The sequence below is a fragment of the Siniperca chuatsi genome, linkage group LG22 (genome assembly GCF_020085105.1).
Source record: "Siniperca chuatsi isolate FFG_IHB_CAS linkage group LG22, ASM2008510v1, whole genome shotgun sequence".
Classification (NCBI taxonomy): Eukaryota; Metazoa; Chordata; class Actinopteri; order Centrarchiformes; family Sinipercidae; genus Siniperca; species Siniperca chuatsi.
In genome coordinates this window covers 21,067,566-21,079,623 of record NC_058063.1, presented here as the reverse complement: position 1 = coordinate 21,079,623, position 12,058 = coordinate 21,067,566, and the positions used below count along the sequence as shown (strand labels likewise).

The following is a 12,058-nucleotide window of genomic DNA, read 5'->3' as shown; positions in this document are numbered from 1 at the left end:
GCTAATTAGTACAGCTGATGAGAAGTTTTGCAGGTATTTGGTCATAAACTGAAGTACTGGACAAACTAAAATTTTGACCTGATGATGCTGCTCGATGAAAAGTCAGAGAATCACTCAATCAGTTTTTGCAGTTCGTCCTGGGGGGGAACTCGAATGTCTGAATCAAATTTCATGGCAATCCATCCAGTAGTTGTTGAGACATTTCACTCAAAACCACAAATGTCAACCTCATGGTGGCGCTAGAGGAAAAGTCAGGAGATCACCAAAGACAGTAGGGATTCATCCACTGGGGACCATGAACACCTGTACCAAATTTCATGACAATCACTCCAATAGTTGAGATATTTCAGTCTGGACCAAAGTCGTGGACCGACTGACAGACCACGCACTGCTAGCATAGCTAAAAAGTGTTGCATTAGCAGCAACAATAAAACCCAGAAGAAAAAAAACTTCCATCATGTTTGTGAGTTAAAATGCATTTGAACTGAACAGAACATTAAACGGATAAGTCAGAAAAGATAGTGCAGGCCTTTCTTTTGTCTCGACATGCAGTGTAAAGCTATGCTGAAAGCTGAGATTAGACTGGATTAGCTCAGCTCACGGCCGTGCAAGTACAAGCTCCTCTTAAAATCAGGGAAATACAGGTTTACATGTCTCGTATGTATTTATTATGCCACTAATTTGACTGTTAACAAGGGAATGAGATTATATCAAACAGATTAAAAACACATATGATACATATATCGAACAGCTGTACTTTTTATGTTTATTTAATGCTAATGAGAACAATGTATGAAACCCTTTGTGTTGAAGGTGTGTTTCCCTACATTCCCTACTCCAGTCTATCCTTTTTAAAGACCAGTAGTGTTCACCAGTCTCATTATCCGATAAAGAGTTAGTACCAGGCAGTGGCAGCATTATCTGTGGAGTCTGTGCTGAGAGCCCTGACGTCCTCTGGTCTCTTTCCAGGCCACCAGGCGTCGCAGGGCGGTGGGCGTGGCCGACTCCACGTCAGCGCTGTATTTCCTGATCAGCGAGTGAGCGCGAGCACTGGCCACCAACACCTGACAGACCCACAGGCGGATAGAAGAACAGCTGTCAGCACGTGTCAGGAAACACAGTGAAGATTGTCGGGTAACCTGTCACAACATATTGAGCCTGCTGCAAGAAATCTTGGTGTCGTTTGATAGCAGTTTATGTTTTGAGCAACATATCACTGAGCTTGTCCAATCATGTTTTTATCACCTCAGAAATATTGAGGTAAATCTTAAATCTTACTGATGCAGAAACTGTTGTACGTGCTTTTATCTCCTCACGCCTCGATTATTGTAAGAGCCTGTTCACTCGTCTTAACCAAAAAACTTTGACCCGACTGCAGACTGTACAGGACTCAGCTGCTCGGCTGTAAACCAGGACCGAGAGGTTCGACCACATCACACCTGTTTCAGCCTCTTTACATCGGCTCCCTGTTTGTTTCAGGATTGATTTTAAGATCTTGTTGATTACTTTAAAGGCTCTTCGTGGCTCCAGATTATATTTTAGACCTTGTAATCCCTTATGAACCTTCACGTAGTCTGAGATCTTCGGGCAGGGGTCTCCTGTCTGCTCCTGAGTCCAGGATGGAAACTAAGGGGGACAGAGCTTTTGCCATCAGGGCCCCGAGGCTCTGGAACAACCTGCCCGAAGACATCAGGCTGAGTCAGAGTCTTCTTTTAAGTCTCTTCTCAAAACACATTTTTATCTGAAAGCAGATCCTGATTTTACCTGAACTGGCTGTTTATTTTATTGCTTTTGTGTATTTTATGTATTTTATTTCTTTATATTTCGTCATTCTCTGTGGTATTTTATTTCTCTTGTTGTGAAGCACTTTGTACTTTGTTTTGATAAGCGCTCTATAAATAAAGTTTTATTTATTATTATTATTTATTATAAACTCTGAGATGGAAGACGACTTGGACCACTTCTTTCTTGAAACTGAAGGAATAGGCCTTTTTCACAGCAGACAATCTGACTTGTCACAGTAGAAAAAGCACAGGTGTTACTGATAACATTGACATTTTATGTCAAGTGTCGCAGTAAGCCATGACAGTGTCAGCGAGCCAGCATGCACAATACAAGGACCCTGAAACTGAAGCAGCTAAATGGAATTCAGCCATCGTTAATTTTATTATTTACACCTGTGCTTTTCCTACTGTGACATGTATTCAGTGAAAAAGGCTCATGACAAGGGTGAGATTGGCCATCTTTGTTTTATTCTTCAGTGCACTGTATCCAGATTTAATTTGCTCTGTATTTTATCTTTTTTCTTGAACTAATTCGAAAGGTGTTACAGAAAAGCAGGCACGGTCCTCTACCAGCGGGACGGGGTGAAAAGAGCCATACAGACATGACATTTAAAAAAAAAAAAAAAAAAAAACTGTACCTGTGCTTTCTGCAGCAGAGCCACATCCACCAGGTTACAGGCAACTTCGTAACCCTGCAGGAAGCATTCACAAGCTCTCTCATACTGACTCTACACAGAGAGAGAGAGAGGAGGTAAAACCAAATAACAAAGAAAATTCTTGTATTTTGGGTGTTAAATTTGCAATGATTTCTATTCTGAGACAACAGGATATGTTACGATTTTTAAAAAAAACAAAAACAATAGTAATATTTGTGTGCTTAAGAAGCTGATATCAACAAGTGTTTTAGAGTTTTTTTCTCCCCAAAGTATAGCAAAACATCAATATCATAACTGCGCTGCACATAGCACTAACAACAAAAAGACAAATTAAAATTTAAAAAGTTAACGGTCCGCACAGAATTAGTCAGTTATGATGTAGACAGAAGTAGAGACATTTCGTCGACCAATCAATCAACAGAAAGCCAATCTGCAACTATTTTAATTGTCAAATAAGGTAATTTTGTCAAAGAGGGAATCGTCATGCTAATAGTGATACACTTTCACTGGTTAATAATCACTACATGTATGTGTGTGTGTGTGTGTGTGTGTGTGTGTGTGTGTGTGTGTCACACCATCGTATAGTAGATATTTCCCAGACACAGGTAGGCGTCTGCCAGGTTGTGTTGCAGTCCGTTGCTACGAGAGATGTCGACTAACTTCTCCAGACACTGGACTGTCTCATGTGTGTTTCCCTCACTGACGCACACACACACACACACACACACAGACACACACACAATAAACATTTGTACTGAAACTGGCATGCAGACACCAATAGATTCATGGATGTTCAAACATATGCAGACCCAGACCTAAATAACCACACACACAAAGGACACACAAGTAATGCATAAAGCTTGAGGGTATATACACAGTGTGTGTGTGTGTGTGTGTGTGTGTGTGTGTGTGTACCCATCTATAGACTTGGCCATAGCCTTGTAGGCCTTTCCCAGTCCGTCTGCATCCTGCAGTGTGCCGCAAATCTGCATGCAAATGTTGAAGAACTGGACACACAAACATGCACACACAATTGTATTACTAAATAAAACAGAAATAATGTCTGGTGGTGATATTCTATATTTTTGTTATTGTCAACAAATCCCATGAAAAGACCAAAACCAACACTGAAAGTATCATCTGTGTATCACAGCCTGATACATCTTCTTCCTCTGAGCCACAGAGCTCCATTGTTGTCCAGAAACTATTAAAAACACATTAATGAGCCACACTGTTGCACCGGGTGACATGTTCCTTCATCACCATGAACACACACACTGTAGTTTATTCTGACTCAGCCCCACACACACCGTCCTGCTGCCCCAAACACTCACTACAGCACCACATGTGGATTCATCCGCCGCTGAAAATAGTCCCCAACAAAATGCACTATTTCCTCCTGTTTGTTTGATTAAAAACTACAGCTGGTTTAGGAAATTACTGAGCCTTTTTAAAAATGAAACTATATACAAAACTTATAACGGAGAGCTTTACACACACACACACACACGTACCTGTTTGGCTGTGTCATGGTCTCCTGCACTCTGATAGGCCAGTCCTAGCCGATGGGAGGCCTGCCCTTCGATCTGTTTGTCTTCAGCTGAAACAGACATCAGTAACTACACAGCACTCCTGTTGCATTGTATTATATTCCAGACATCTTCAGCCACACTGACAAATGGACAGTTGGGAATTTTGGTTATATTCAGTCTTTGGTAATTTCTTCAAAAGTTTTGTCCCTGCTGGACACCGTACCTTACATTCACTCTAACAATGGGCCAATTAAAGCAGTGCAAAGCAACATCTCTGACCTTCACATGCTGTATTATATATCGTCGCTGTCCAGTGAAATCCATGTATCTTCAATTTTGGTGATTTTATATTTTTAAGAATGGCACTGTTGGACTAAAAGATCTCAGCAGCTATTGGTTGCATTGCCATGAAATTTGGTTCAGACATTCAAGTTGCCCTCAAGGTGAATTATAATAACTTTGGTGATCCTCTGACTTTTCATCTAGCTCCATCATCAGGTCAGAATTTTAATTTGTCCTGTACTTTGGTTTATAACCAAATACCTGCAGCTAATTACTTTCCCATCAGCCTCAGCTGTATTTTGTGTTTAGTGCTAATTAGCAAACGTTAGCATGCTAAAACATGAAACTAAAACTGAACTACTGTTGAACATGGTAAGCATTACACCTGCTTAACATCAGCATGTTAGCATTGACTTTGTGAGCATGTTAGCATGCTGATGTAGCTCAAAGTTTGTTTCTCGCAGAGCCACTGGCATGGCTGTAGACCCTTAGTCCTGTTCCTTTATGGGTCGAGAAAATTCTCCTACTTCTTAAACTGAATAAACTATTTAAAAACTCATTGGATTATATGGATTTCACGCATTTATTAGGTATCTCTCTCTCTCTCACACGCCTATTGTCTTTCAACATCTTGTATGTATTCAGTATATTTTCAGACTGACTGTCTACCTACACTCAGTAGCCATGCTGTAGCCCTTGTGGAGCAGCGTCAGGGCCTCGTTGTAGTCTGCGGTGTCCAGCAGAGCGTCGGCCAGCCGGCTGTAGATCTTCCACAGCGCTTGGCGGGCCCGGAGCCTCAGGGGGCGACCGGCTGAGTCCAACCAGCTGCCGTCCTCTGTCTGCTTGATGCACAGCTCCGCCTGCTGCCTCGCCTGCTCCAGCTCACCTGCAGGACACAGGGACCACATAGGGGACAAGGGAGACTTGTGGAATCTATCTATCTGGAGCACTGAAGCTTTATTTGTCACCCATCTGTGTGTGTGTGTGTGTGTGTGTGTACTGTTCACCTCGTTGCAGGTAGAGCTCAGCCAAGCATGCCCGGGCCTCGGTGGCCGGTCTCGAGCAGCCCCCTTGCTTTCTGTCTACGCAGCTGTGGTAGAAGTGCAAACTGAGCCAGAGATCCTCCGGAGCCGAGAAGTACAGGCCCAAAAACAGACGCTGCTCACACACCACCGACCAGGAACCTGCGCACACACACACACACACACACACACACAGGAAACACTGTGGGGAGAACCTCCTAGCCCAGGCGTGTCAAACTCAAATACACAGCGGGCCAAAATTTTAAACTTGAACAAAGTCGCTGGCCAACATTGAACAAATGAACCTTTTAATATATAATGTCCTTATGGACCCAAACAAGTTTTGCTTTAACATTGAATATGGAACAAGCAACGCTTGTTACCACACAATATACAGTCCGCGACAAAATTATAGGGAAATGAAAATATTTTAATTGACATTTGCTTTGAACCAAATTTCGCCGTATAATATATTTATTTATTTATTTTTTTTTTTAATGTTTTTATTCCGACAAAAATATAGGGAAATTAATAATTTATTGACTTTCCGTGCCCAAGAATTACATCTGAACACCCATCTGGCACGCTAAAAGCAAGACTTTTCACTGAAACTTTCATAGAGTCGTCTAATGTTGTACTCCTTAGTTAAAGCCACGTTGGCTCCACATACGAGACAAACAGGTCTGTCTTTAACACATGTAAACAGATATTCTGCCTCCAAAAAGCTCCTGTTTTTTCTTTCCGCCATTTTTGGGAAGGGGTAGCACGGTGACAGTTGTAGCATGAGGTCGCTATGACTACTGTCACAGAGGAGAGGGCGTTTCTGGGTCCTGGTCATGATTTATGGCCAAAACAACAGCAGAGCATTATGGGATTTGTAGTATTAGCGGTGAATGCGTTGTATAATACCGGCGGGCCAGCTCTAGTAGTCATTTGGTATTGCCTCGCGGGCCAGAGTTTGACACCTATGTCCTAGCCCCAATGGCGCATCATTCTATCTTGTATGATGAATAACAAAACTCCCATTTAGAAAATCCTGAAATTTAGAGTTGCCTATCTTACTGACACACATCTGACCACTAACTTAAACCTCACCATAAGCCATGGGATTTTGTCTTTATTTCGGCGTACATCATGTACACGAGGCAGCACGAATTTAAGTGGAAATTCAACATATTTTATCAGTTCGCACACACCTTTATGTAATAAGAATTTACCGATTTCATTCAATATACTATATGTTAACACTTTTAGTTAGTTTATGTATTTGTGTCTTATTTTCTTTTAATACAAATTGAATTCCACTGATTTGTGTGTGTGTGTGTGTGTGTGTATTTGTAGTTGCCACATAGTGAGGACTGAAACACGTTTTTTTACCTACAGAGTGAGGACATTTTGACCGGTCCGCACAACTTCAAAAGGCTGTTTGAAGGTTAAGACTTGGTTTTAAGGGTTAGGTTAGAATTAGGTTATGGTTACAATGAGGGTTAGAGTTAGGCATTTAGTTGTGATGGTTAAGGTTAGGGTAAGGGGCTAGAGAATTAGGCATTATGACAATGACGGTCCTCACGAAGTACAAGGTGTGTGTGTGTGTGTGTGTGTGTACCGGTCCTTTCAGCCTGCTCAGCCCGGCTCAGGTGCAGTCTCAGGGTCTCCAGTTTGTCCCATTGTTCGTCCAGCGGAGCCTGAAGCCTGACAGCAGAACCTGGTTCAGCCGCCGCCCTCCGATCCTGATCAGTGCTCAGCAGGAAGAAGAGCTCCGAGAACGACCTGAGAGAGAGAGATAAAGACAGTTGTGCTAGCTGTCGCAGTCAGCTTTGCGGCAATGTTTTGGAAGAATGGGAGAATAAATTGTTGTGTGTGTTCATATGTGAGACAGAGAAATACTATACGTTCACATGGAAGTGACAATAATAGACAAAGTGTCTATAAGTGCTTCATTTAAAATGAGCACTGGCAGCAGAGCAGACAGCAACAGCCAATCACAGTCCCAGCTAGTATTTATTGGTCTAACAGAAGCTTGATTTCACCACAAAGTCATACTTACTTCTACCACAAAAGACATCATGCATTTTATTTGATGGTAAAATAGCGGACTATAGTGAACCATAGCGAAACCATGACTAAAACCAAACCCCAAATTTACTGTATTCGGACTCTAAACCCTCAAAATGAAACCTAAATAAATTACGTTCAGTAGGATGGCAGGAGAATTTGAGTTTGTTTTTATTAAACCTGGAGTTAATTTCCATTAGAACATTTTGAATATACTAAGCCAATGCTTTTTAATGACAAAAACATGCAACTTCGCATTGAATACATGTGAAATGAAGACTTCTCTACAGTACATATAAATGAACAGAAATGTAGAGATGTGTCTACACATTTATCAACAATTTAACATTGTTAAGTGTAGTTTGTACCTCCTCAGAACTTCAACACTGCTCGGTGATCATATACCTGTGATAGCCTTCTTGAAGCATCTCCACGCAGATGTTCTGCTTTAGGCTGTTTCTGAACCTGGAGAGATGTGAGAGCAGAAGACATTATAGGAGCATGAAGGGAAGATGAAGAAGTTAGGCGGGAATGGAAGGATGAAAAGCTGAGCTCGGGTGTGGACACTAAAATTGAACCTTGATCTCTGTGCTTGGCAAGTTTTTACTTTGTTTAGCAGCGGAGGGCACACCTTTCGTTTTAATATAAGTGAGCTTACAGCTGCAGTAAGTCAGGGTATAAAGGTTTCCTGCTCAATAAGAAGTGTGTCCAGTTTTATATTGAATACTCACTGTAACTGTGTTTTGTTCACTGAAAAATAGTAAAAATAAAGTACTTAAACCATGTAACACCCAGGTCTGCTGCCTAAATTAAACAAATGGACTATTTTTGATCATTTAGACCTTTTAAGATTTATTACATTGTTTGAAGGAAGGGAGACACCATATTTTTAAGGTTACAGTTGTATACTCAGCCATGAATAGTACATGAATTATTTCTACGACAACAGTGACCACAATGACCAAAAAGACGAGAGTATAATCTATTGATACATATTCATGGAAATGTTTTGTCATGGTTTGAGGGTCTGTGTTTGGTTATTTCCTGTTTTATTTTGAAATATTCTCCTTGCCTCATGTGTCTGGTAGTTTTACTTCCTGTTTTTGTTTGCTTTTGCCATCAGTTTGGATTGTTTGCCCATAATTGAGTTCACCTGTGTCTAGTTATCCTGGCCTCACCTGTGCATATAGTCTCAGTGATTCCTTTGTTCTTTGTCAGTTCATCCCAGTTGCTATGTTGGCTCTGTCTTGTCTGCCTGTTACCTGTTTGTCGCCTGCCTACCTTCCTTCCAGTCTACCTGTATCTGCCAGTAAGCTCTTAATAAACCACTCAAGTCATCGTTCTGCCTCTTCTGTCTGCGTTTGCGTCCTTTCCCTGTTCTCTGCTTGCCAACGCCGTGACATGTTCATAATAGAGTAAAGCTTTAATATCCCTGAGGGGCAATTTGGCTTATAGACAGCAGTTAATGAATAATAAATACAGAAAAGTACAGCAATAAATAAAAACAACAAATACTAAAAGGTACACACGTACAGTACACAGGTTAATGTCAAGGTCACTATTTTCATTCTCACTTGTCACCAAAACCATCAGAGAAAGCAGTGAGGAAAAAGTCACAAAGTAGCGGACCATCCTGTCACATCTACAGCTAGTTACTTGCCAAATTACATTTAGTTTAAACGCCAATAGCTGAAGGAATTAAAGACCTCATATCTGTTACTGCCGCCTCAGGGGAGGTAAATCCTCCGTCCTGACTGATAGCACTAGCTGTCCATAGTGCTAGCATCCTGCTTGTGGAACAGTCGGTGGTAAAAGGTTAAAATGCCAACAAGCAGACTAAAATCTCTAGATTTTTTAATGGGGTGTTGATGGACACACAATGCTATGTGGAGGAGCCACGAATGTCTGGGGAAAAAAGCAAACTGTGGTATATGAGAATGTCCCTGCTAGCTAACAGGAGGATATTAAGAAGAAAACAAAAATAAACAATGCATTATTATCGAAATAAATCAGAATTTGATGTGCCAAAATCCACCTGGGGAACTCACAGTGCAATCTCTGCCTTGGAGAGGATCTGAGCCGATTTATCCGATACCGATCCAGTTTGGAGAGACCGCTTCTCCTGCTTCATCCTGCCGAACACGCACACACACACACAAGTTTAATTTTTTTACTGCATTCATTTATGCGACTCAGCTGTAGAATAATCTTCCAGATCACCAAAAGAAAAAAAAACTACTTTTTTGCAGAAGAGTGTTTTAAATGTATGACACTTACATAAAACATACACGTATGTCATTTCCTGTCTGTGTTATTTCTTTCTAAACACCTTTATTCTGACTTTATACTGCAGTTGTACTCTACCTGTACTGAGTACTTTTCCTCCGTTTTTTGCTGTTGGTGGTAATTTCCGGTAGAAAAGGCCCGGTGTGCCGCTGTGTTACCGCTGCGTTCATCTTCAGTCGTCAAACTAAAGGAGAAAGGGGCATGAAAAAACACCATCATCTGAAATCCTATTAGATTTGTTATTTTATCTAATAATAACTCTTGATATCACTTTACTGTAACACTGTTACATTTGCAGATCTTGTTATCTATATGCTTTGTTTTGTTTTTTTTAAATATAACTATTTGCTGCTCATACAAACCTTCTGCTCCAGTAGGATGATCAAAGTTTCCTGTTAAATAAAATAAAATGTAAGTTAATGTGACAGTTAGGCTACAGGTAAACAACTGTATTAATGTCAAATAATAACTTCTGTTTTATTACAGTCTGAGGTAATTGGCTGCTAAAACTGTGAAATTATCTGAGCATCTATTATCTGAGCAAAGACCGTGTGATATGGCTGAAAGCTCAGGAAAATACCAGTACAGTAAGTGGACCTTGAGTTGGAGTTACAATTTAAATACAGTTTTCTTGCTTAACTTCCTAAAGTGTTGTGGAGTGTCATGACAGCTGCAGAGCTCAGAGAAAAGCTAGCTAGTTACTGAAACTTGAGTTGGGATTGTTTTGTGAAACTGTGAAATTAATCGATTAAATTATGGATAACATCCTCAACTGAACAGGTTTTTTTCCAGTTAACTTTGCATGGCAGGCACGGTCCCAAAATACTGGATTATTCGGGTTGGAAAGAGGCCAATAAACCTAAAAAAGTGGGAGTTAGCTAAAGTTAAGCTAGCTGTTAGCCTAGCTAAAGTCGCTATAACTAACAACTCACCCATGCAGAAGCTCGCTGTCTCAAACTAACTTACCTTTACAAACATTTGTATTAACAAACCTGCTATTTCCTTACGACACTGCTTTATGAATTAAAAAGGAAAAAACACACACAGACAGTAACAGAAACTTACCGCAGGTGCAACAAACTTTTGTTTTCAAAGTTTCCTCCGCTGCCAGCAGCCGCGTTACGCCGTCGCCATGGCAACGCCGGACCAGGCCGCATTCCAACACTAACATCCTGCTAACTCCTCCCTGCTGCCTGGTTCCATTCAGAAATAACGAAAGATTGTTTTCTCCATTAACAGAGATTCAAAATAATAATAATAATAACAACTAATATCTTCAAATCCTCATTAATTCTTCTTTTATTGATCTGTGAATGTGGCGGTGGTGGAGGAAGTATTCAGATGCTTTGTTAAAGTATAACACACTGTAAAAATGCTCTGTTACAAGCAAAAGTCCTGCCCTAGAAATGTAAAAGTATGTACGGATAATCAGGAAAACGTACTTAACCTAGCATTTTGATATTTACATCTTGATCTAATATAGCTAATATCACTCCCTTCTCTTTATTCACTGGCTGTCTCTCTTGTTAAATGTATAAGTGTACATTTCGTACTGTTTTACTGTTATTTTGAATTGTGTATTTTGGTACTTTTATATATGTATATATATCTGAATGACCACGCACCCGATTGGAGATGAAACTGCAATTTTGTTGTTGGAAACAATGGCAATAGAGCTCTCTTGAATCTTGAATTTTCAGCCATTTTCCTCCTCAACTCTGGAACAGCCTCCCACAAAGTGTCAGAGAAGACAAATCAGTGCACATCTTTAAAAAGTATTTCAATAAAACATGTATTTTCTTTGGCTTTTTGTTGATTTTTAATTGTTTACTTTGTGGGACGTTACTTCTCCTTTTTTTATATATTGTCTTCTCTGGCTCTCGCTCCCTCTTTCCCCTTTCTTCTTCCTGTAAAGCCCTTTGTAACTTCTGTTCTGAAAAGAGCTATTAAATAAAGTTTGCTTGCTCTTTACAGTTCATCATTCATGTTATTACTATTCATTCATTCAACCTGTATATTTAGACAGGTTGGCTTCTCAATAAGTCATTCATTTTCTTTTGCATGGGCGCTTTGTGTATATAGGACAAGAAAAACAAACATTAAAACACACAAAAGTGAAACTTTAATAAAAGATGAGGATGATGGTTAAAGGATGAAAAAGAGAATCAAATCAGCAATACATTAAGTTGAATACGAGAATATGATTATTAAAACACCATTACATAAGCATGAGAAATAAAAGATTTCCTATTTTGTACAAACGCACACTTTTTCAGGAGGTCGTTTGAGCGAAACTTTTCCATCTCACCACAGCCAGGATGGAAACTCTGTTCGGTCCGTGGTGGTGAATGTGTTTCTTTTTCTTCAAAGAGTCACAGAGTTTCTAATAAAGTTTCACGTTCAGTGTGGAAATCAGCAGCAGCTGAGCCAGAGAGGCTGTT

At 40.3% G+C, this 12,058-nt stretch overlaps 2 protein-coding genes across 2 annotated transcripts in view; both read right to left on the bottom strand.

Moving 5' to 3' along the window:
• The window catches only part of LOC122870258 (low affinity immunoglobulin gamma Fc region receptor III-like), a 1,099,642-nt gene that overhangs the window by 659,002 nt on the left and 428,582 nt on the right, over positions 1-12,058 (bottom strand). The window lies entirely within an intron of this gene.
• ttc29 (tetratricopeptide repeat domain 29) lies at positions 757-10,632 on the bottom strand. The gene is given in 14 exon segments (XM_044184078.1): positions 757-943; positions 945-1,064; positions 2,423-2,512; positions 3,016-3,139; positions 3,356-3,447; positions 3,955-4,040; positions 4,928-5,140; positions 5,262-5,438; positions 6,883-7,046; positions 7,737-7,796; positions 9,380-9,463; positions 9,696-9,801; positions 9,980-10,009; positions 10,610-10,632. Coding segments are annotated over 12 exon segments (1,350 nt in total). The 5' UTR covers positions 9,788-9,801; positions 9,980-10,009; positions 10,610-10,632; the 3' UTR covers positions 757-895.